A 24,336-nucleotide genomic window follows, 5' to 3' on the forward strand; every position below is an offset into this window, starting at 1 on the left:
GTTATATGGTGCGCCCCATATAGCCTAAATAATGACCAGATACATTTGAGTAGTTGCATTCAAACTTGAATCAAATCACTCAAATATTCTCCCAACAGATCGTATCTTCTGGAGCTGATTCTGATGACTAACCAACAGCCAAATCAGCACCCCAAATCTTCTTAGATTATGTCCAAAAGATTTCCTCTTGATATGTTCCAACAAGATCTCATCTTATCCTTTTGTTATGAAACAACTTTTCATAGCCAATTCTAATTCGAATTTCAAACATTTGAATTCAAACTTTCAAACACTTAAATTTTAAATTCAAATTCAAATTTCAAAATTCAAAATTCAAATTTCAAATTCAAAATTCAAAATTCAAAATTCAAATTTCAAATTCAAATTCAAATTCAAAATTCCAATTTCAAAATTCAAATTTCAAATTTAAAATTCAAAATTCAAAATTTAAACATTTGATAATTAATTTAACTAATTAAATTAATTAGTAATGTCTTGGACTATCCAAGCCCATTACTTAGATCCATGCGCCCTCCGCCCTATCTGTGGAGTTCCAAACTATTTCTTGGGCTAATAACAATTGTTAGGCCCAATACCATTAATGCTAGAGCATCTAGACAATTAGGTGTTAGTGTGTGACCCATTAGGTCCAACATAGCCACTGACATAAATGGGCTTGGGCCCAATAAGCCCACAACCCATCTAATGACAACACAGAGCACTAGCAATGCTTTGTTGCCCCAGAACTAGTTAGATTAGTGACTTGATCATCCTATTGCACATATTTGGTTACCGTATATATTTCCTTTCGTCTCGGTTACCTTTCTATAAAACCTAGGGTAAGGAAGCGTATCAACCCCTGCGGTTTACGGTAAGCTTTATTCGAAATAGGGAATCTTCAATTTACAGACTCTAAAGGCAGATCATCTCATGATCTCTTTTACTATGCATAGATTCCCGAGTCCCTGTAAATGTCATCCCGATTTCTCCGGTTTACAGATAACCTAATCTCTCACAGAGATTTGACGAATTCCTTCAGCTTATCACCCTAGCCCTGTGTTCTTTCAGGACAAGCCCAACAGTATACCTATGAGTCTCCATGTTTCAGTCAGACGAGGTGCACAATCAAAGCATGCCTTCTAGAACACAGTCTAGGTAATAACTTCTGGTCTTAGGAAATACATACCCAAATATAAAGAGACTACTCTAATGATACTCTCTGTGAGAGTTCCTCATAGAGTCTCTTTGTGGGTCTCTGTTCAATGCGAGCTATACCCTTATAGGTCCACCCACGACTTTAGCTAAGACATCTCCATATCTGTAGCACATGAGGTCTATACCTTGTATCCATATACAAGTAGATAAGTTGTGCTAGTCTTACCCGAGATTACTGACCCCATTCTCAGTATCTCTAGACTACGAACATAAAATTCGGAATAAACATCTGGTATTCTTGAATCCTCATGATTGTGATCTCATCACAGATACTCAAGAGATACCTATTTTATTCCACGGGGTTTATCAAGTTATTCATAATATATTAACATTAATATCGAGATAGAATTATGAAACAAGATAAAGAGTGCTTTTATTTATTTGCGACAATATTAAAAAGGTCTACATCTATGTCCTTATTTAATCATAAGATTGTCTCTAGGACACCCAAATACTAACAATATATATATGATATTATTAAACTTGTTCAAAATAATTTTTTATTTTCTTCTCTCTTTGATAATGGGTGTTGGGGTGATGTTGAAGAGGATAATTTTAATTTTATATATTTTATGCTTGTCTCACTGACAAATATTTGCATTCTTCATTAATAATTTTATTTGTACCATGATATTTTTTACAAAAAATATTTGTTATTTTAAAAAATATAAATTTGTGTCATTTCAAATAAAACAATATAATTTTTTTTGTAAACTATATCATCTCATTTAAAATGACATAAATTTATGTAATTTTAAAAAAGCTTTTTCCTATTTTATAATATCAAACATGGAACAAAACACTTTTATTCTGTCCAATACTTTGTTTTAAACAAATCAAACAGACCTACATCATAAAAAAACAAAATTACCCATCTTTGCATTTTGAGTAATTTTAATATTAAAATAAAAATATTTTAATATAATAAGAATTATATTTTAATTAAAATAATTTTAAAATATTTTGACGTCTGCCTTTTTATTAGTAGCTGCAAGGATATTGACTTTGTCTTTTTCAAATCAACTGACCTGTTTCATTACTGATGATTGTTTGTAATTTGAGTTATAGTATACACAGTCTCTGGAGATTGTTTGTTAAATTCAGATTAATAGTGTAGTTGTTCATGCTTTGCCTTTTCTCACAAGCATGCTCACACACCCAAGGATTAATAGTGTATTTGTTTGCTCAAAAGAACTATTTTTTTGTCTTTTTATAGCATTAACGTTCTGTTTGTTTTTGTCTTGGCCAGAAATTACTTCTACTTGATCCAATGATCCTAATGTAGAATTTTTTTAAAAAAGCACTAGGAATCTAGAATACCACCTGTATACCAAGTGCCACAATTTACCATTTAAAAAAGAAGAAAAACTAATCACAATATGGTTTCTTGGAATTACAACTAAGATTTCAAATACATTTTGCAATCAAACTGACAAAATACAAGACCAATCATCTCATGGTCATCTGTAAATAAACAGCACCCAGTTGCTTTTACATTTCCACAACACTGTTTTAGTAGTTCAGATGGATAGTGATCCTCAGCAATGTCTCAGCACCATCAGTGGAAATTTGCCCTGGTGGGATAAGACCTCTCAGTTCTGCAAACCCCCTTGCATTCTTGAACTTCCCTGTGCCCCCTATCACAGATAATTGTGACATGGTACTTCCAATCTTGTACAGGCCATAAAAGTTCAAGCTATCTCCATATTCCCCTCCTTCAAACAGGGCTGTGAATGACATCATCTGTCTAGTCCCATCTGCTGAACTTGCCACATACACCCCTTGAGCTGAAGCTGTGCATTATTTTGGTTGTTGTTGTTGTTGTTGTTTGAGTTTCCTGCAAAAGAAGTACCAGCCAAGCCAGTTCCTAGTGGAGTACCAAAAACTCCGTTGACAGTGGGAACAGCACCATTGGCATTGGGGATGGGAATCCCACCTTGTGGGGTGTTGAATCCTACTGGGGTTGCAAAGGGCACTTGACCACTGTATATGTTGCCTAGCAAGCCAGTTACGGGTCGAGCTGTTGGGTTACTGCCCCCAAGAATGTCATGCATATATAACTCAATGACTGGTTCTTTCCCAGTGGCTGCAACAGGATCAACTGCTGCTATAGTCATATGCCAAATGTGCAACGGCAAGCAACATTGACAGGGAAGCTGTAGTAAATGATCCCATAGGCACCTTGTTTCCAAGTGTTTCAGATGTAGAGGCTAGTTGATCTTCTAGTTGATAATGAATCTTTTTATGGATGATGCAATGGAATTCAAGTCTTGGTGTTATGTAGGAGGGAATGCGGAGTGTGTGTTGGAGTGGTTGTGAGACACGAGTGATAATGAAGTTGTTGAAATTTACAAGTTGATTAGTTGTGCCTTAAACAAAATAAATGAAGCAAAATCTATGTTTTGTGGCATTTTTCAGATGCAATGGAAGAAAGCCACTTTGCAATGTGGATATTTGTGTAGAAATACCAATAGTTTGTTGTGTCACAACCACTATATTTCTAAATGCTTTGCTTATGAAAGACATGTGCTAAGATACAAGGCTGAGGAAGAAAGTCAGAAACTAACTAGGTAGGTACAAGTACAGCTAACCAAAATCTCAACACAATAACTAATTGACCGTCTAATGACAATTAAAGTTTTCTTTTTTTAAGGTAAATTATAAAAGAAACCTTTGAGCCTTATTCCATCTTTAATTTGCATCTTAATATGTCAACTTGTGCAATTTATTCGCTTCACTTATTTACATGTGTGCATTAATAATTATGCTATGATCCCTTTTAAGATAACTTAATATACAACAAACAGAAAAATTAAAATTCAATTCTTATATCATTAGGTGAAGTTGATAACATGAGCTAATTTTGTTATTGGACTTTATCAAGTAAATTTCTTTAGAGCTGGGCCTTTTTTAACGATTGTTTCTTAATTTCTTAGGTATTGTTCTATTTTTAAATGGAACGTTTTCTATTTTATATTAGGGAAATAATTATCTCATGTTGCATGAGATAATTATCTCATGTAAGAGAGACAAAATAGTGGAGTCCATTATTATTAATTTTTTTTTTTTTTTTTCGAAAAAGTCGTGGACCCCATTATCTTGTCTCTGTTATTAATCTCAACATGAGATTAATAGATCCCTTTATATTAACAGTTTTTTTTTTCCCGAAATTTCTATGATTTTTTTATCATGAACAAACCAACTTATGTAAGTGTTTACCATCTTAATCTCAATAGTTGCCACTTTAATTTTCTTTAAGAAATATCCCTTTATAATCTTAATTATCTAGTATTTTCATACATGATTTACTTAAAATGACAATAAGAATAGTATCCGTAAGCACTAATAAAACACACACGATGCATTAAACTTGGGTTAAATAAAGAGACTAGGGCTCTTTTTGAATACTGTTTTCAAAAACAGTTTTTTAGTTTTTAGAACAAAAAACAAAAAAACTTGTTTGATAAGGTCTGTTTTGTAAAAAAAAGTTTTAAAAACTGTAACTTTTTTTTGTTTTTAGAATCAAATTTAGAGAACATGTCTGAGTTGTTTTTGTTTTTTGTTTTGATTTTTAACATTCAAAATAAAAAAAACATAGAAAACAACTGTTTCCATAATTATTCTACAAAACAGTTTTAAGAATAAAAAAACCAAAACACAACCAAACAAACCCTAGATCTTCTTTTCCTATTGCAATTTACCTGTATGCATTGAAAATTCTAATTGTACAAGACAAAAAAAATCAAAATAATGTTTTTTAATTAAATAATTACGCATTTATTGCAGTTTTGGGAAAAATTACAGATCTATTGCACCCTGTGATGCCCCATTAAGGCGTCTCACCCTAAGGGGAAGATGCCCAAACGAGGCGTCTCTCATGAGGTGTTGACACGTGTCACTTTATTTTCCAAAAAAAAAATTAATTTAATCATAAAACTTCTAAAGGCCATAACTTTTGACTTGAGTATCCAAATCAGGTAATTCTTTTTTGATTCCACATAACTTTTCGAGATCTACGCAATGACATCTCATTTGACATATTTTATTTCTCACAAACACAATTTTAATTTGCAAGAATGGTATTATAAGAGCGGTTAAACCCAGAAGCCTCTGAGTTCTGGATTTGTGATTTGTGATTTAAACTAAAAAATCAATTTGAAAAAAATTTGTAGAAATAAAGGAAATAATTAAATAAATATTCTAAATTTCTAAGGAAGAAGAATATTATTTTTAAAATTAATGATTAATGCTATAAGCTTCTGGGTTATTATTCGTCGTCTGAGATTAATGATGGCTTATGAATATTTTTTAAAAATAAAATTACCTAAATTAGGCGTGATTGCCTCTTGATTGAAACCCAATTTAGACGTGATTGGTGATGTGTTAGGTTTTGATACGTGTTGACACGTGTCACATTTTTAAACTCAAAAGCATCTGAGTTCTGCGTTTGTGATTTAATACAAAAATAAATCAAGATTTGATGTGTGATTTAAATTGAAAAATAAATTTGATTTGTGATTTAAATTAAAAGTAACAATTATTATTAATAAGGAAAAAAAATAAAGATTTGATTTGTGATTTAAACTCAAAAATCAATTTGAAAAATCTGTATTAATAAAGGAAATAATTAAATAAATATTCTAAATATCTAAGGAAGTAGGGGTGTTCGCGGTCTGGATTGGATCGGTTTTGGAAGCAAAAATCATCTGATCCAATCTTTTCGGTTTGATTATATAATCATCCATTCAGTTTGGATTTTTTTTCAAATCCGATCCGATCCAATCCAATTTCTTTCGGTTTGGATTGGATCGATTTTCGGTTTTCTTAAAATCCTAAAATTTATTTCATAATTATTGTGCAAATAGCATTTTTTGTATATATTGTATATATTGGCTTTGGAAATTATTATTTTTTTGAATTACAAAAGCATTAGTAAACTATAATATAGTTTTTTTTTTGTAATGAGATATGAAGCTCTACAAAGATAAAATTTAGTTGATGAGATATGACTAAATTTTTTCTTAGGTTTAGTTGATGGGTTAACGGGACTTGGGTTTAGAAATTTTTAAGCTATGATTAGATAAAGACCCAAGTAGGTAGAGGAAAATTAATATATTGGATCGGTTTGGATTGGATCGGTTTTCATCAACCCATCCAAAAACTGATCCAATCTAATTAAAATTTGCGGTTTTTTTTCGGTTTTCAATTTTTCTGTTTTCGGTTTATTCGGTTATCGATTTTTCGGCTCGGTTACCGCGGTTTGAATCGGTTGATGAACACCCCCTATAAGGAAGAAGGATTACCTGATTTAAATTTAAATTATGTTGCTAAAAGATAAAATAAATCAAATGAGATGTCATTGTGAGATCTCAAAAAGTTATGTGGAATAAAAAAAAAATTACCTGATTTGGATACTCGAATCAAAAGTTATGACTTTTAGAAATTTTATGATTAAATGGTAGGTAAAATAATTTATCTTAAATAAAAATGATACGCAAATAAAATAGTAGATACACCCCGTTAATTTTTTCTTTTCTTTTCTCTATATAAGAGGAGCCTCTCATTTTTTAACAAGAGTGTGTGATAGAAAACTTTTTCTACATAATTAACACTGTACTTTCTTCAGTGCAAAACAACTCCCCAAAATCCCTAATTTTTCCAACTATGGCAGATAGGATCAGCGTTTTACCGGACGAAATCATCTGCCACATCCTCTCTTTTCTCCCAACTAAAGAATCGGTTGCCACAAGCGTTCTCTCCAAGAGGTGGAACCCATTCTGGCGCTCAGTCCCCACCCTCCGTTTCTTCGAAAACACATCCCCTTTTGTTCGATCCGTTGGCGCATTTCTCCGCTCTCGAAATTTGCACCAACCCATAAAAACATTCAGCCTCGGGTGTACATCTTTTCGTCGTGGTCCTAACAGTGTCAACAAATGGATCAGCGCTGCACTACAATGCGGAGGGGTTGAGCACCTCGACGTCTGGTTTCTCTATCCCACCAAGTTATCCTCTCCCTTTCTCACCCACAGAACCCTCGTCGTTCTCAAGCTGACGGGTGTACATATTACAGCTTTTTCGTCTGTTGATCTCCCCTCACTCAAAATCCTGGAATTAAGTGGCGTTATTTTGGAAGAAAGTGGATATCTCGCGAAGCTTCTTTCTGGTTGTCCACTTCTTGAGGATTTGGTAGCTAACTCTGTATCTTTTGATGACTCTCCGAGTGTTGCAGAGTTTAAAAGCGTACCAAAGTTGGTCAAAGCAGATATCTCTAAACTTATTCTATTTGCAGCAGTTACCAATGTCAAATTTCTGCAGATACATTGGGTAATATGGTTTCAATATTAAATATTTATGTTATTACATCTCTAATATATTTAGGAGGTGCTTGGCAAAGAAGAATTTTTTTTAACTGGTAATTGCGATTTCCGGTGAATATATTGGATGGTATTTTTGGGTGATATTTTGGTTTACATTTATACAAAACAAAGTCTCAGGAAAATTATATTCTTGTAAAAAATATCTGAAATCTTCTATCAAATATGAATAAATTGAATTACCACCTTTATTTTTCCGGAAATCTGAAAATAAACCGTCTGCCAAACACCCCGTTATAGGTTATAATTTATGGTTTAGGAACATCCGGTGACACCGGATGTTGTTTTGGATAACCAGAGAGATAGAAGATAACTTAATCACCTAGAGAAATATTAAATCCTAATTATATTGTATCTAACAGTTTTTGTAACTTCTACAGAGGGATGTTATGGATCCGGGTAGGAACCCCTCTTTCAAAGATCTTGCTCTGGTGTTTCCCAATTTAATCCATATCAAATTCTACCTCTGTTATGCCGAGGATTGGCCTAAGATAGTAGAAGTGCTCGAGCATTGTCCCAAGCTTCAAACTCTTGTCATTGATGATGTCTGTTAAGTCTATGTCTTTTAAGGATGAATTTTGTTTCTATTTTTCTCTTCACATGATTTTATTGGTTTTGTTTTATGTCTATGGTTAACAGTATGGTTTCACTGAAGCTGACGAAGGAGGAGGAGGAGGAGGAAAATGGCCATACCCACAATCTGTTCCTGAATCCATTTCATTACAACTTAAAACATGCCGTGTTAATGATTATGAGGGCTCAAATGGTCTGTTTCAATTTGCAAGATATATATTGGGAAATGCAAGATTTTTACAGTCCATGACAATCCGCACTCCCTCTGACACAAATCCACACGCAAAGCTTGAAATGCTGAAAAAGTTATCTTTATGCCCAAGGTGCTCTGCAACTTGTAAACTGTCACTTGAATGATAGCAGATGAGATTTGAGTTCTGTGAGTAGTTATTTGACGTCTGCCTTTTTATTAGTAGCTGCAAGGATATTGACTTTGTCTTTTTCAAATCAAATGACCTGTTTCATTACTGATGATTGTTTGTAATTTGAGTTATAGTATACGCAGTCTCTGGAGATTGTTTGTTAAATTCAGATCTTATGCAAAACCATCAGGGTATTGAGGTCTAAATTGCAAATTAGTGTTTCTCATGTTGGTCATGCTTTGCCTTTTCACACAAGCATGCTCACACACACCCAAGGATTAATAGCGTAGTTGTTTGCTCAAAAGAACTATTTTGTGTCTTTTTATAGCATTAACGTTCTGATTGTTTTTGTCTTGGCCAGAAATTACTTCTACTTGATCCAATGATCCTAATCTAGAATTTTTTTTTTAAAAAGCACTAGAAATCTACCAGAAATTACTTCCAATCTTGTACAGGCCATAAAAGTTCCAGCTATCTCCATATTCCCCTCCTTCAAACAGGGCTGTGAATGCCATCATCTGTCTAGTCCCATCTGCTGAACTTGCCACATACACCCCTTGAGCTTTCCCAATTATTTGGGACCCCAACTCAGGTTGAGAAGTTAGGATATCATCTATTACAGTGATTGTTCCAAAGCCTAGTCCCAGTCCATCAGGTCCTACCTGAAGCTGTGCATTATTTTGGTTGTTGTTGTTTGAGTTTCCTGCAAAAGAAGTACCAGCCAAGCCAGTTCCTAGTGGAGTACCAAAAACTCCATTGACAGTGGGAACAGCACCATTGGCATTGGGGATGGGAATCCCACCTTGTGGGGTGTTGAATCCTACTTGGGTTGCAAAGGGCACTTGACCACTGTATATGTTGCCTAGCAAGCCAGTTACGGGTCGAGCTGTTGGGTTACTGCCCCCAAGAATGTCATGCATATATAATTCAATGACTGGTTCTTTCCCAGTGGCTGCAACAGGATCAACTGCTGCTATAGTCATTGCCTAATGTGCAAAGGCAAGCAACATTGACAGGGAAGCTTTAGTAAATGATCCCATTGGCACCTTGGTTCCAATTGTTTCAGATGTAGAGGCTAGTTGATCTTCTAGTTGGTAATGAATCTTTTTATGGATGAGTGCAAGGGAATGCAGAGTGTGTGTTGGAGTTGTCTCCCGTGAAAGTATTTTAACTTTTAAAAATGGGAAAGTATTTGTTTCTGGACATAAAATTATATCTAGTCAGTTCAAAACGACGTTGTTTTGGAGTTGTAAGATTAAAAAATTATAATGATAAAGACTAACATATATTGTTGATTAAAAAATTAAAGTTATCACAAATCATAATTAAATAAAATATTTTTATACTAATAACATAAATTTATATTTTTTTTTTACTTCGTACTTGCATGATATTATTAAACTTGTTCTAAAATAATTTTTTTATTTTCTTCTCTCTTTGATAATGGTAATCTGAGTAGCACAGACACGCTATTTGTAGAAAAATTTGCATGTCGGACACCGACACGTGACCGGCACGCGGTCAACATTTTGGGACACGTGGTCAACTTTTCGTCACGTATCGACACATTTTTTTGACACTTAGTCAACTTTTTCTGACACGCAGTCAACGCTCTGACATGTTTTTTTTAGTCTTAATTTTATTTTATTAATTAAATATAAAAAAATAATTTCTAGATCAATTTTTTTCTGTTACGAAATTTGACATGAAAAACTAACAAAGTACGAAAAATTATTTTTGTTTATATTTATGTTATGAAATTTGAATATTTGATTGGTTATATGACTTATTATGGACTGCTATATGTATTAAATATAAATTATATTATATATATTAAAAAATTTATTTAATATCAAAACGTGTCCCAACGTGTCAGAATACGACATTTTTTAGAATTAACGTGTCGGTGTGTCATGTCCCGTGTCGGTGTCGGGGTGAAGTTGAAGAGGATAATTTTAGTTTTATATATTTTATGCTTGTCTCATGATTTGACACATGACAAATATTCACATTCTTCATTAATAATTTTATTTGTCCCATGATATTTTTTAAGAAATTTTTTTTATCATTTTAAAGAACATGAATTTGTGTCATTTCGGATAAAATAATATCATTTCATTTAAAATAACATAAAGTTATGTCATTTTAAAATAACAAACATTTTTTCTATTTTATAACATACATGGGACAAAATAGTTTTATTCTGTCCACTATTTTATTTAAGGGAAAAGTATTTCTTCAGTCATAAGATATAAAGTTATCTCCAGTGAGGGAATAACCCTCATTTACCTGCTCTAACTGTCGAAATGATTTTGTCATAAACAACTCTCTGCTCATCAGTGAGGGAATTCAATAGTCTTTGATGCTCTTCTCCCAATGAAAATCTGTCATACATTAATTCATCAACCACTAATCGATTCTGCATATCAAGCAACGATTCACCCGTGATGCGAGGCATTGACGGGTAATCAGAGAGGCATTTACCATTGCTTTGCAGCACCTTATCAATTTCAGCAAGTGTTATGTTTTTTATACTTTCTTCTGTAAGAAGCGCATATGAAAAACCATAAAATACAAAGAAAAGAGAGAGTTAAAATTAACAAAGAGAAAGGTGTAAAGGAAAGAACAAAAGCGAAATAAATAGTATGAGATGCTTCACAAGTACACCACAACCCAAGCTTGATTAACTCGCTCACTGTTGCAAGAAGAGGATGCTGAAATCACAGTTCAGCTGAGTGTCAGCAGTGGGAATATGAAGAGACAATCTTATGAGTTAACATATGAAGAAAAAACATTATAGGTTAAAAAATGAAAAGACAACTCCTATCTTGGCGGGAAACGTTAAATGGGGTTCTTTTTTTTGCTGTGACACATAAATATTTTAATACAATTGGGAATGCTGATTCCTTGGCGGTACTGGTTTTGTTTTTTGGTGTCAAAACCGATGGGCAATAATTTACTCCCCACTTGGGGATGCTCACTCGATGCCAGGGAAGTTTCTTGATGCATGACCTTTGGCATTCAAGAATGAGTATAGTGTATATGATCCCTTTTCTTCTAAACCCTTCACTCACAGCGTCAATGAACAAAGAATGAAGCACATAGGAGTCATTTATGGCAATTCTATATCACAATCCAATACTCATTCATTGGTCTGTTGCAACGCGGATTACACAATCGACTTATATAATTAAAAGACTTTTTGAACCAAAATAGGAAACCAACCAAAACATTTTTTAAACCAACAAACAGTCATACTAAGTCATATTTGTAATGCGTCCATAATCACAAACTTAACACATATGAAAATTTGGATTAGTTATTATAATTGATGTAAGTAATTAAAAAAATCTCCAACAGTTTGTGTAGTTTCAAATTAATGCTGGATTCAATTATTTATTATCAAGGTGCATTCCAATAGACAAAGACTCGAAATTCAATTATATACAGGGCAAAAACATTCTCTGCTAATATGAGTCTTATTGTTCCAATGCATAAACTCTTGTCCATTATTTACTCTATAAACAAAATCGTATGTTGGGGATAGTGGGAAGTTGAAAACGATGACTGTTGAGAAGTGTGTTGAGTAAAATATCGCAACCCTAAACACACAAATAGCTATATATTTTTATATAACCATCAGTTTAAGTTGGGTCTGCCTTTTATTTCAAAACCAAATATTGTATAATTTTCAATTCTTCACATTCAGATTAATCATCCTCTACATACATGACACTAAATGAAATAAACTGTACAGTATATGAAAAAACACAAACCAAAAGAAGATAACAGTAACATTCATTAAGTTAAAATTGTACATCACATAATAACAGAACATTGAAAGATAAGAAACTACTAAATGCAACACATGAAATAACTAAACAGATAACAAAAAGCCTAAACCAACACCACCAGAAAGTAATTAGACTATAGTCATTATAAAAAATAAGTAGATCTCAAATCCGCTTGCAACGTTGACATATCTTATTCCCAAGCATGTTATTATCTCATGGTTCTCCGATGAGGAAGGGTCATCCTCAGTGAATCGTGTTTCACATATGCGGGGATTGCAAATGGGTATTCCGTGATAAACCATCTCCCTACGCACCCATAAGGACCTGATGAAAAGTCTAACACGTCGTCTGTAGTGCCTGTTGTTGATTTGAGTAAAAATAAGACTAAGAACAAGAATGTATTTTTATGGTTTTTATGATGAAAAACAAAAACAAAAATAGAGATTGATTTGTAAAAATATGAGAAAGCATTGTAGCTAGAGTACACTCACCAAATGATTCACACTTCTTACTCTGGATTGATTTACAACATTCATTTATATAATTACTCAGATAAATTATTATCTAAAAATATTTAATAGTTAACCTTCAATTCCTTGCAAGGTTAACCCTTTAATCCCAATTGGAACCCCAATTCCTTGCAATGTTCCTCATAGCATTAAGCAATGAACTCAATAATTTAAGCATCTGCAATCAAATATACATCTATTCTTAGCATGCATATAAATTGTTATCCTACCCCTTTCAAGATTAAAAACCCCAATATTCCTATCTAGGGTTCTAACCCTCAGACTATCATCAACTATTAGATTGATCAATTCTAATAAAGACAATATAAATTACGCACAGGGTAGAGATAACGATAATTATATAAACGAACAATCATAAACAAATCCGTTGTAACAAGGGTTCACATAGGGTTTGTGACCCTAACTACAATAAAAAATACCTAGCCAACCATGGTCATGACTAAAAATTCAATATTCAACATAAACTGATAAATGAAAAGGGGAAGAAGAAGATGAAATAGATTCTTGCCAGACTCTCTCTCTCTTAGCACTACCGTTGTCTCTCTTCAATAGAATAGGGATCCCCCAACTCTGTCATAAGCATCCTATATATATACCTCGCTTCTTTCTTTCAAAAATACCCTTCAAACAACACGGTCTATTTTCTCGCAAACCGGCGCGGGTCTGCGCCAGTGTGGCGCCAATCCGCGCCATAGTTTCGTCATTTGTAAAAACACGGTCCTGTGAAATTGTAAACCGGCGCGGGTTGGCGCCAGTGTGGCGCCAACTCTATGGAAATTGTACTGAGGAGCACGGCGCCATCTTGCGCCAACTCTCTGGAATTTGGCCCAAGGTTCACCCGTGTGGAGTCACGTCAACAAGCTTTTTACAATTTTGTAGTTTTCACTTCTTCTACCTATATAAACACAACCAATAGGTGAGAAATATCATTGACATGGAAAGAATCAATATAGTAAGCAAATATGTATATAAATTTCTCTTTTATGACTCAATTCTTATCAATTTCATCTTAGAAAACTACATCTGCCAGAGGCACATCAAATCATTCACAGATTTAAACGTTGTTGTCCCCAGCAATGTACAAGACTCAATCCGAAAAACAATCACTTAATCCAACATAACATAACATTACATAGACACTTTCAGACACAATATGCCATGCATGACTGACCCAATATCATAAATTCCCAACAATGTCATCAGCATTTTAAATATACAAGTCTACATTGATTACCCCTCACACAGATAAATGATATCCACTGGCACTCCGTGTTTAAGGGTATCATGAGCACTCAATCAATCACAACTATAACACTACCATAGGCTTGATCATATTCTCAAAGATTCTTAAAAATGAAGAATCAAACACATGCACCAATTGATCAAAAGGACTTCACAGGTTGTAACTTGGCCAAGTTAAAGGGTAGAAATATATGGATAGTAGCTCAAACAACAATGAGATTGAAAAACTGATACTTTTTCACACACTACCGCAACAGCTTTAGTTTGAACAGTAGAAAGTTGCATCTTATCAAGCCTCTCCGTCAAAGTTCCCATTTGCTGAGATAATAATTTATTTTCAGCTAGCATCGCATCATTACCTTCCAGCTGAAGGATACCTCTCTTAGGATTTGATGACAACACTTCATTTTCATTGGCAACCATTCTCTCAATCAGCTCAAGAGTCTCGTTTGTCCTCAAAGTTTTAATAGTGCCTCCTGCTGCACCATTCAACACCATCCGAATCTCATATTTACAACCGTTGAAAAAGATTCTCACCTGATTACCAGCAGTCAAGTTATACTGAGGACACCTCCTCATCAAATCCTTGAATCTATTCCATGCTGCACACATAGTGTCACCCTCTGATTGAGTGAAATTGGTGATGTCCTTCACCATCTGATTGTATCTCTCCATCGAGAAGAACTCAATAAAGAACTTCTGAGATAAATCATCCCATGTAGGAATGCTTCCTGTAGGCTGCCTTTCCAACCAACTTAGAGCCTTTTCCCTTAACAGCAAAAGGGAACAACCTCAATCGAATTGCATCATTAGACACCTGAGGGTGTTTGGTTGAGTCACAGATCATCAAGAATCTGTCAATAAATCTGTGAGGATCTTCACTCTCCTCTCCTCCAAACTGAGCTCTCTCCACCAATTGAATATGGGAAGATTTGAGCTCCCAATTGTTGTTGGCAACATTAGGCTGAACAATGCTCGAGTTGGGCCTATTAAAAGATGGAGTCAGAATGGTATCCATGAGTGGATTGTCTGCATCATTGTTTGCTGCCATGATTTGTGAGTCTTCAGGCAGAGTCTCAAGCTCTTTGAATTCAAGCTTCTTCCGAGCTAGTTTTCTATTCCTCTTTTCAGTCTTTGTAATCTTCGAGTCAAATGGGAATTCTGTAGTTTTGCCTCGCATACAACTCAGAAAAGTGATTAGTAGCACTTTTTCAAATAAAAGTAAAATAAAATAAAATAAAATAAAATAAAAGTATTCACAAAATCCAATCTTAAAAATCAAGATTATATGATATCAGAAACGCCAATCCCCGGCAACGGCGCCAAAAACTTGATGCTCACCGGCAAGTGTACCGATCGCACAAGTAATACAGTGAAAAGAAAGTATCGTCTCCGCAGGGATTGGAATCGAATATCAAATAATTATCCTTTTAAGATGGAAGGAATTCAAATGGGTGTGTGAAATTTGTTGTTGATTTGAGTAAAAATAAGACTAAGAACAAGAATGTATTTTTATGGTTTTTATGATGAAAAACAAAAACAAAAATAGAGATTGATTTATAAAAAGAGTAAATACCCTTTTTGGTCCCTGGCAATATCCATGAAGCCCTTATTGGTCCCTAGCAATAAAAAATGGACATAGTGGTCCCTTAAATTACAAAAAACAGGCCATGTTAGTCCTTCTGTTAAATCCCATCTAACGGCCCAACTAACGATGCACACTTAGCACGTTAGTTTGCTGACGCAGATTTGAGTGGTCCACCGTGGATTTCGAACGCCTTTATTGGTCTCTGACAAAAACCACGGGACCTTTTTTGGTCCCTAACTAAAGAAAAACAGTGACATGAAATCATAAGATTTCTATGCAATCAAATTTGTTAAACCAGAAAACATGGATGTACAACAATATGAAGTTTGCTTTGTCCTTCTAGTCTTGAGGATAGCTTTGGAAAGAGTGTGTCGTGTTCTTTTCCCTTGTATTGTATCATTGTATGGGTGTGAGTGCAACTTCTGTACTGAACCAACTCCTCCATAACCACAAGCGAAACCTGAAGCCACACTCACCCGCCAGCCACCACAACCACCGAGGTTGTGATTAAAAAAATCCTCATTTACCTCGAAGCTGGTCGGTTAAAATAGAGATATTCCTATAAATTTGATTAAAATAGTTGTTGGTGCTGATGTAGACTTGTCTGTAACTCATACTCGGGTGGTTACAACAACTGCATTGGGAATTTTTGCTTCTAAGCTGCCAGAGGGTTCTTTGAAATATGTGATTAATCCAACAAAGTAATTTGCATGTTACGGTCTCATCTTCAGTTGCAGTTGCAGTTGTCTGGATGTCTGAATAATGCACATATACATGTTTAATTTGATGATAACATATATGTCTTATCTTTCAGGAGGAAATCCTGCAAATGATGTCAGCTGAGGCCCTTGCTGAGCTAATGTATCACTGTGTTACACGTAGGCCTTGCCTAATGACAAATTAATTAAGAATATATGTAGTTTGACTTGCACGGATCCCTCTGAGACCCCTCAAGCTAAATTAATCTGCTCCATGGAGAGTATTGATGACCAAGGTCTCCTGTCTTTTAGAACTCCTGTGAGCAAACATAAGTCAAAGATCCATGTGCTGATTGGTGAAGATCGATCAAAGGTGGAGGGATTTATAAGTAAACGTGGATCTGAGCTATCATTAAGGCTTTTGTGTGAGAAATTTGGTGCTTTGTTATTTGATAAACTTCCTAAGCTGTGGTATTGCCTGACTGAGGTGCTTTGATATTTTATCATGTCCTTGTTTTTCTTCAGTGAGGGACCAAAAAAGGCCCTGTGGTTTTTGCCAGGGATCAATAAGGGCGTTCGAAATCCACGGTGGACCACTCAAATCCGCGTCAGCAAACTAACGTGCCAAGTGTGCACCGTTAGTTGAGCCGTTAGATGGAATTTAATAGAAGGAATAACGTGGCCTGTTTTTTGTAATTTAAGGGACAACTATGTCACTTTTTTATTGCTAGGGACCAATAAGAGGTTCGTGGATATTGCCAGGGACCAAAAAGGGTATTTACTCTTAAAAAATATGAGAAAGCATTGTAGTTAGAGTACACTCACCAAATGATTCTCACTTCTTACTCTGGATTGATTTACAACATTCATTTATATAATTACTCAGATAAATTATTATCTAAAAATATTTAATAGTTAACCTTCAATTCCTTGCAAGGTTAACCCTTTAATCCCAATTGGAACCCCAATTCCTTGCAATGTTCCTCATAGCATTAAGCAATGAACTCAATAATTTAAGCATCTGCAATCAAATATACATCTATTCCTAGCATGCATATAAATTGTTATCCTACCCCCTTTCAAGATTAAAAACCCCAATATTCCTATCTAGGGTTCTAACCCTCAGACTATCATCAACTATTAGATTGATCAATTCTAATAAAGACAATATAAATTACGCACATCGTAGAGATAAAGATAATTATATAAACGAACAATCATAAACCAATCAGTTGTAACAAGGGTTCACATAGGGTTTGTGACCCTAACTACAATAAAAAGTACCTAGCCAACCATGGTCATGGCTAAAAATTCAATATTCAACATAAACTGATAAATGAAAAGGGGAAGAAGAAGATGAAATAGATTCTTGCCAGTCTCTCTCTCTGAGCACCACCGTCGTCTCTCTTCAATAGAATAGGGATCCCCCAACTCTGTCATGAGCATCCTATATATATACCTCGCTTCTTTCTTCCAAAAATACCCTTCAGACAACACTGTCTTTTTTCTCGCAAACCGGCGCGGGTCTGCGCCAGTGTGGCGCTAGTCCGCGCCATAGTTCTGTCATTTGTAAAAACACGGTCCTGTGAAATCGTAAACCGGCGCGGGTGGGCGCTAGTGTGGCGCCAGCTTGCGCCAACTCTTTGGAATTTGGCCTAAGGTTCACCCGTGTAGAGTCACGTCAACAAGCTTTTTCCAATTTTGTAGTTTTCACTTCTTCTACCTATATAAACACAACCAACAGGTGAAAAATATCATTGACATGGAAAGAATCAATATAGTAAGCAAATATGTATATAAATTGCTCTTTTATGACTCAATTCTTATCAATTTCATCTAAGAAAACTACATCTGCCAGAGGCACATCAGTGCCTCAAAAGGAACTCATTATCCAGCGCGCGAAAAAATTCAAAGCCCACAAACCTCTCATCTTCATCAAGACCAGCCATCAATATGATGGAACATGCGTATTTGACAACTTGGTGACCTTTCAGCGCTGCAGTCCTAATGCCTTCAATAGCCACCGCTTGCATATCCGAACTCGATGTTTCTCGAAAGTAATTGACCAAGCCCTCACGATACAATACTTCAGGATTGCCACTCTCCCTACAACGCTGCAAAAATTGAACTTGTCGTCTTCTTTTGGCTACTTGCAGTGGGTCGTAGTACACGTCTCCTTGTTATTCTTCACTGCCCATTACCCTAACTCGGTGAAGAAAAGGCTTCGCATTTGTAACCCACTCCAATGGTCCCAACGCAAACTTATCCAACGAAACACGCTCGTAGACATAATTTGATTCGGCAAGTTGAAGAAATTCGGTGCAAGCAAACTTGACGTTAGTGATGTTCTCAATTGAATGAGACGCCACCTTTCCAAAGATCAGCAGCAACACATCTGACGGCAGATGTTTCAGAGACTGAACACCGGTGATCTCCATTTTCATGCGCTTGTTTGACGATGAACTAGCCATGGAACAATCTTAGGATGAACAATGTTGGATGAAAATTACACGGAAGATAAGATGAATATAAAAATACATAAACCTCATCATATATAATGACGTAGAACGATACATAGCCAAACGATTAACCTCGACGATTTGGGTGGTCATCTTCGTATGACGCGCTGATTTAAATGGTCTGCAACTCATTGGCTGAACACGTTAACTGGAATATGGAACGTCTTCGATTAGATGCAGCATGCAACATTTTGATGAGAGATGGTCCCAAATTAAGCTTTCAATTGTTTAATTATGCTAATCGATTTCCAAAACCATTTTTATTCAAATTTTGAAACGGTCATTAAACCTGAGATGGTCATTTATTCCTACGTTGATTAAACAACATATTAGGTGCAGCATTTTGATGACAGATGAGGATACTCATACACAGTCATTCCAAATTGCAATTTAAATTAAAAAAGAAACAATGTAGAAAGAAAAAAAAAGAAACAGAAAGAAATAACCTGTTAAGATTTGTTGACATATAAATTTCCAAAACGATATGATATCAGTTGTTAAGATATGTTCTTTGAATTCTTCAAATTGTCAGATTATAATTTTTGTGTTAGCAGTACTTGCTTGAGTCATTTGATTATTAACATTTATTGCACAACACACACACACACACACACACACACACACACACATATATATATTAGTTGTCAATGGAACAAAAGACATTGCAAATAAAAAAGACATTTTTTGAATAAAGGATGATAAAAATACAAACTTTAAATTTAAAAAATAAGAAACATAAATTTAAATTAAAACTACTTATTTTGTTAGATTGAAATCGTATCCTAATATGTTTTTAGTAGTTATAAACGTTATTTATTTATTTTGGTTAAAAAAAGACATTTTTTGAGTTCCAATGATCAAAGGTTAATAAAAATTCAAACTTTAAATTTTAAAAATAAGAAACAAAAATTTGAATTAAAACTACTTATTTTAACAATAATGATTTGAAAATTTAATAAACGTCGAGATGTCAAGAAGATGTGTTTATTTGAGAAAAAGAGAGAGGAAATTTTTGGATTTCAACACAGCAACACATCACATAACATGACATACATCAACAGCTTAGGTTTCCATTGCAAAAACACAGTGTTTATCAAATATATCAATATACATTCCATAAGCGTTATCATTGGCTGAACTAAACACAACAAAACATCACAAAACATTTTGAATATTTAATAAATGTCACGTTAAAAAGAAACGATTTAAACATTTCAAGATGTAACTCCAACAAAAAAACGTGAATTCAGCATTTCTGTAAACATCTTGTCTCCAAGACACAAAATACCACTCTTCAGTCACAGTAGCCCAATCTACGGGGTATTCTTATCTGCTTCTACGTCAAATCTATTTAAAAAAAAGGAAGAAAAAATTCGATGATCAACATTTTAAAAAATATAAAAGCAAATGACGTAGTTTGCACATTATATTACGAAAAGAAAAAGAATATACATGCCACACGATTGAACTATACATATAAATTTGAAAATACGTAACTCTTTTTCAAGCTTTATTTTTTTGGCTGTCCGAACAGCTGAAAAATTGAATTCTCCAGCAATGGAGTCGTGGGAATGGATCACTGGTGTCAACATTGTCAGAGAGATATCACCAACGCCACCACTATCACAGGTCTGAATCTCAACATCCTATTCATTATTTCGTAAAAAAAAAAAGGTACGTCAAGTATCAACTTTTGCATAACATCGATATAAATTCAAATAATGGGTTACCGCAGCCTTTTCTGGTTCTGACGATACAATTTCATTTTCGCGTGCATCCTCGAAATTTGCTTCATCCTGTGATATACAATAACCAACAACAGTCAACAAAATGAATAAGAAAATGGATACCCAACAGAAATAGAGAAGCAACATACATTTGGATGGACTTCAAAGATAAGAGACTTAATGAAAGCTAAGATTATGTCTTTGCTGATACAAATTTTAGAAACACTATACTTGGGCTTGCTGTATGAGTTCAAATCCTTTTGCTTGATATTTAGCTTGAACAGCATCGACTTCTCATTCAGAACATTTAACTCTTCTAGAAATTGATCCAAATCCGCACCCTACAGAAAAAAAAAGGATCATCCATTAAACAGGGAAAAAAACAATTACCGCGCGAACAGAGTGCACTCTATGTCAAAATATACATTTTCAATATTTCATAGCAATGATAATACAAACCCTCTTGAGATGCAGCTCGCGCAATTCACCAACACTCATCCCCAACAAAGACACACAGTCGCGATCAAATAGGAAAAATGATGTGGAATTCGTGTTATCCACAACTCTTACCTGAACACTAAATCTATCGTTTTGCAAAATTGTATATCAGAAAAAAAATATTAAGCATACAGATTAAAGACAAATTAAAAACCAAGAACAATATATTACCTCGGATAATAATTGATGGTCCTCAAGAGTTGAGGCCCATTAAGTGTAAATTGTTCCACAAAACCCATGATTTGGTTATAAATCACTCCCTTCAACCTTCTTCTTTCCATATAGAGCAACTGTTTTGAATAGTGGACCAGAGCAATACCGAAAGTGGGAGTTAAGGTAGACTTGGAGCAAATTTAACATTATCTTTTTCACATATGACTATTGGGTTAGTTTGCTTTGTTCGGGACACCTAAGGCCCATCAGAAGAAACCACAAAATGAAGAGAGAAGAAGGAGTATTGCGCAAAAAAGAAAAAAAAAAAAAAGCCTGCTGTAGTACAACAGCAGTCAAAGGAAGCAATGGGAAGCCGCCACGTCAGCCACAACAGAGAAGGTGGAGGTGCTACCTCTGCTACAATACGAAAGCAAAGAAGCTGAGCAATCAAAAGCCGCCACGTTAGCTGCAGCAGAAGGAGTGGAGGTGCCTCCCTGAATCCGATACTCTCACTCACAAAAGGAGCCAAAAGCAAGGGGGACCACTTCCATTTAAGGCCAAGCTGGCAAAAAGCAAGGCTACCATTGGAGAGGATTTCTATTCGGAGCTGAGCTGGCAAGAAGCAAAGCTACCATTGGAGAGGATTTAAACAAAGCACGACCCTTGATGAAAGGAACAATGAAGATCAAATGAAGAACCCTATAAAAGGAACAAGCAATCCTCATAAAGAAAATCATCAGCGCCCATCCTAGGACTCGTCATCTCTTTGTTTTCTTTTTGTAAAAATGCTCACTAGGAGCTAACTTCCTCTAAGTAGGTGAGGGTTCCATAGAAGTAATCCCTTTTGTCTCAGGATAACTTTGTAAGGAACACATATTTTATAAATGAATTTTGAGTTGCTCTTTGGTTTAATTTATTGATTTTGTGAAACCCTTTGGGCTGGCAACCTCATCCCGGGACCACTCGGTTGATGAAACACTGACAAGGGCGTGTGGAGCATTCTCAAGATCCTGGGATAGTTTATCCTGAAGAAAGGAGGGAGAAACACCTGGAATGGGGAGCACTGCCATGTGAATCCATGCTCTTTTGAGAAGGCAGCATGGTTTCCTTACATATAACTCCAAGTACTATGGAGTAACGTGGAAAGTAAGGCCTTACCCTCTGCTTACCTATAGCAAAACAAGGGAAGGAGCAAAATCCACTTGTAAAATATGCTACCAAGCAGGGTTAACCAAAGGGATGAAAACATGGAACCCGTAACACCTACTTGACTTTTTCTGAAATTAATCTTAACTCAAATTTCTATCACAACCTTTTCCTCACGATAACTGAACTGTGTGAAGCTTAGCTGAGAATAGTACTTTCTTTTATTGCTCCATTTTACAAATTAAGTTTCCTTTAGCGCTTCTTACTTCACAATTGCTCCCTGAGGACGATAAATCTGGGACTACAATACCCTATATTGCTTGACACGTACGCTTGCGTATAGTTGAAGAGGGTTGCTCTTAGTCAGAGTAGATTGCTCCTGTTGACAATCCTGATTATTACTCTGCATTATTGCTCTCTGAAAAGATATTCCCGAGCAGCTCTCTGTTCGACCAAGCAATTGGCGCCGTTGCCGGGGATCATTTGGCAAGAAAGGGCATTTTTAAGGAAACATTTTTGTTGTTTAATTGCAGTCTTTTTGTTTTGATAGACCTCCTCTATTTGTATGAGCACAGAACCTACAGAACTTGGACTAGAAATAGTACTTTTTGATCCAGAACCCGAGAGAACCTTCAGAAATAGAAGAAGAGTTCAAAGGTTGAGAAACATTACAATGGCGGAGGTTGTAAACAATGATAACAATGGAAATCATAATCATGAGCCTGAACAAGGACCGAATGAAGGAAGAGGGCCATCATTGAATGATATGGCTGCTCCCTTCAGAAATGGTCCAGAACGAGGCTATGTTCCCCCTCCTTTGAATATCCCGAACTTTGAAATGAAACCTGCAATGTTCCAAATGATTATGAACGCTGGTCAGTTCCATGGACTACCCATGGAAGACCCTCACAGTCATTTGGACAATTTCACTAAGATAGTTGATAATTTCAAAGTTCATGGTATTTCGGAAGAAAACATGCGGATGCGGCTTTTTCCATTTTCCTTAGCTGGAAAAGCCAAAGAATGGAGGAGAACATTGCCACCAAACTCCATCACCAGTTGGGAGCAATTGGCGGAACAGTTTGTTACCCGATTTTTCTCCCAAGCAAAACAAGCCCAAGTGAGGGCTGATATAGCTTCCTTTCAAATGTATGATGAAGAAAGTCTGTATGAAGCGTGGGAATGCTTTAAAGAGTTGATACGAATTTGCCCGAATCATGGAGTTTCTGATTGGGGCATCATTCACACGTTTTATCATGGCTTAACCCCCACCATTGAAAGCAACTGTTGATGCAGCTGCAGGGGGAGATCTTTTGGATTTTACTTATCCAGAAACCTACCAGTTGTTGGAAAAACTTTCAAAAAAACATATTTCATGGCCTTCCACACGACACAGTGCTCCTAAGAAAGCAGGAGTTCTTGAGCTAAGCTCAGCTGATGCTCTTTCAGCACAAATGGCTTCGCTCCAGAACACTATAAAAAATTGGAAGCCCATGGAACAGAAAAAACCAACTGAGCAACTTCTCTTGACTCAATCAAGTCAGAGTTGCCCCACTTGTGGAGGTCCTCATGAATATGAAGACTGTAACAATCTAGCTGTTGTGTGCTATGCAGGAGGGTATGACAACAACAATAGGAGCAATGACAACTATCAAGGGAACAATAACCGAGGCTGGAGGAATCAGAATAATGCTGGAGGTAGTGGAGGAAACTACCAGAACTGACCCCGTATCCCAGGCAGAACCAACAAAACTGGGATAAGGGTGAAGGGAAGTCCTAATCCTTTGAGACTTCTGTCAAGGAGTACATGAATCAGAACAGCGCAGCCATGCGAAACCTAGAAACCCAAATTGGTCAGCTGGCTGGAGCACTCAAACAGAGGCAACCAGGGACTCACCCTAGTGACACAGAAAAGTC

General features: G+C 35.5%; 2 protein-coding genes, 1 non-coding gene and 1 pseudogene across 3 annotated transcripts; 1 reads left to right on the plus strand and 3 right to left on the minus strand.

The window, feature by feature from the left end:
* Window positions 1-2,727: 2,727 nt before the first annotated feature.
* On the minus strand, window positions 2,728-3,741 carry LOC133304995 (dirigent protein 16-like; annotated as a pseudogene).
* Window positions 3,742-6,803: 3,062 nt separating this feature from the next.
* LOC133304994 (FBD-associated F-box protein At4g10400-like) lies at window positions 6,804-8,717 on the plus strand. The gene is made up of 3 exons (XM_061505095.1): window positions 6,804-7,539; window positions 7,970-8,134; window positions 8,229-8,717. The coding sequence occupies exons 1-3, from the start codon at window positions 6,880-6,882 to the stop codon at window positions 8,517-8,519; spliced, it is 1,116 nt and encodes a 371-aa protein (XP_061361079.1). The 5' UTR covers window positions 6,804-6,879; the 3' UTR covers window positions 8,520-8,717.
* A 232-nt stretch (window positions 8,718-8,949) lies between these two features.
* LOC133304993 (dirigent protein 16-like) lies at window positions 8,950-9,547 on the minus strand. Its single transcript, XM_061505094.1, has one exon. The coding sequence runs from the start codon at window positions 9,505-9,507 to the stop codon at window positions 8,950-8,952; it is 558 nt and encodes a 185-aa protein (XP_061361078.1). The 5' UTR covers window positions 9,508-9,547.
* A 13,991-nt stretch (window positions 9,548-23,538) lies between these two features.
* Window positions 23,539-23,643, minus strand: LOC133304996 (small nucleolar RNA R71). Its single transcript, XR_009750707.1, has one exon. It is a non-coding gene; the product is annotated as a small nucleolar RNA R71 (small nucleolar RNA).
* Between the last annotated feature and the right edge of the window lie 693 nt (window positions 23,644-24,336).

This window comes from Gastrolobium bilobum, unplaced genomic scaffold, assembly GCF_033153095.1.
Source record: "Gastrolobium bilobum isolate Gb01-03AN ecotype WA unplaced genomic scaffold, APGP_CSIRO_Gbil_v1 utg49771, whole genome shotgun sequence".
NCBI classification, from domain to species: domain Eukaryota; kingdom Viridiplantae; phylum Streptophyta; class Magnoliopsida; order Fabales; family Fabaceae; genus Gastrolobium; species Gastrolobium bilobum.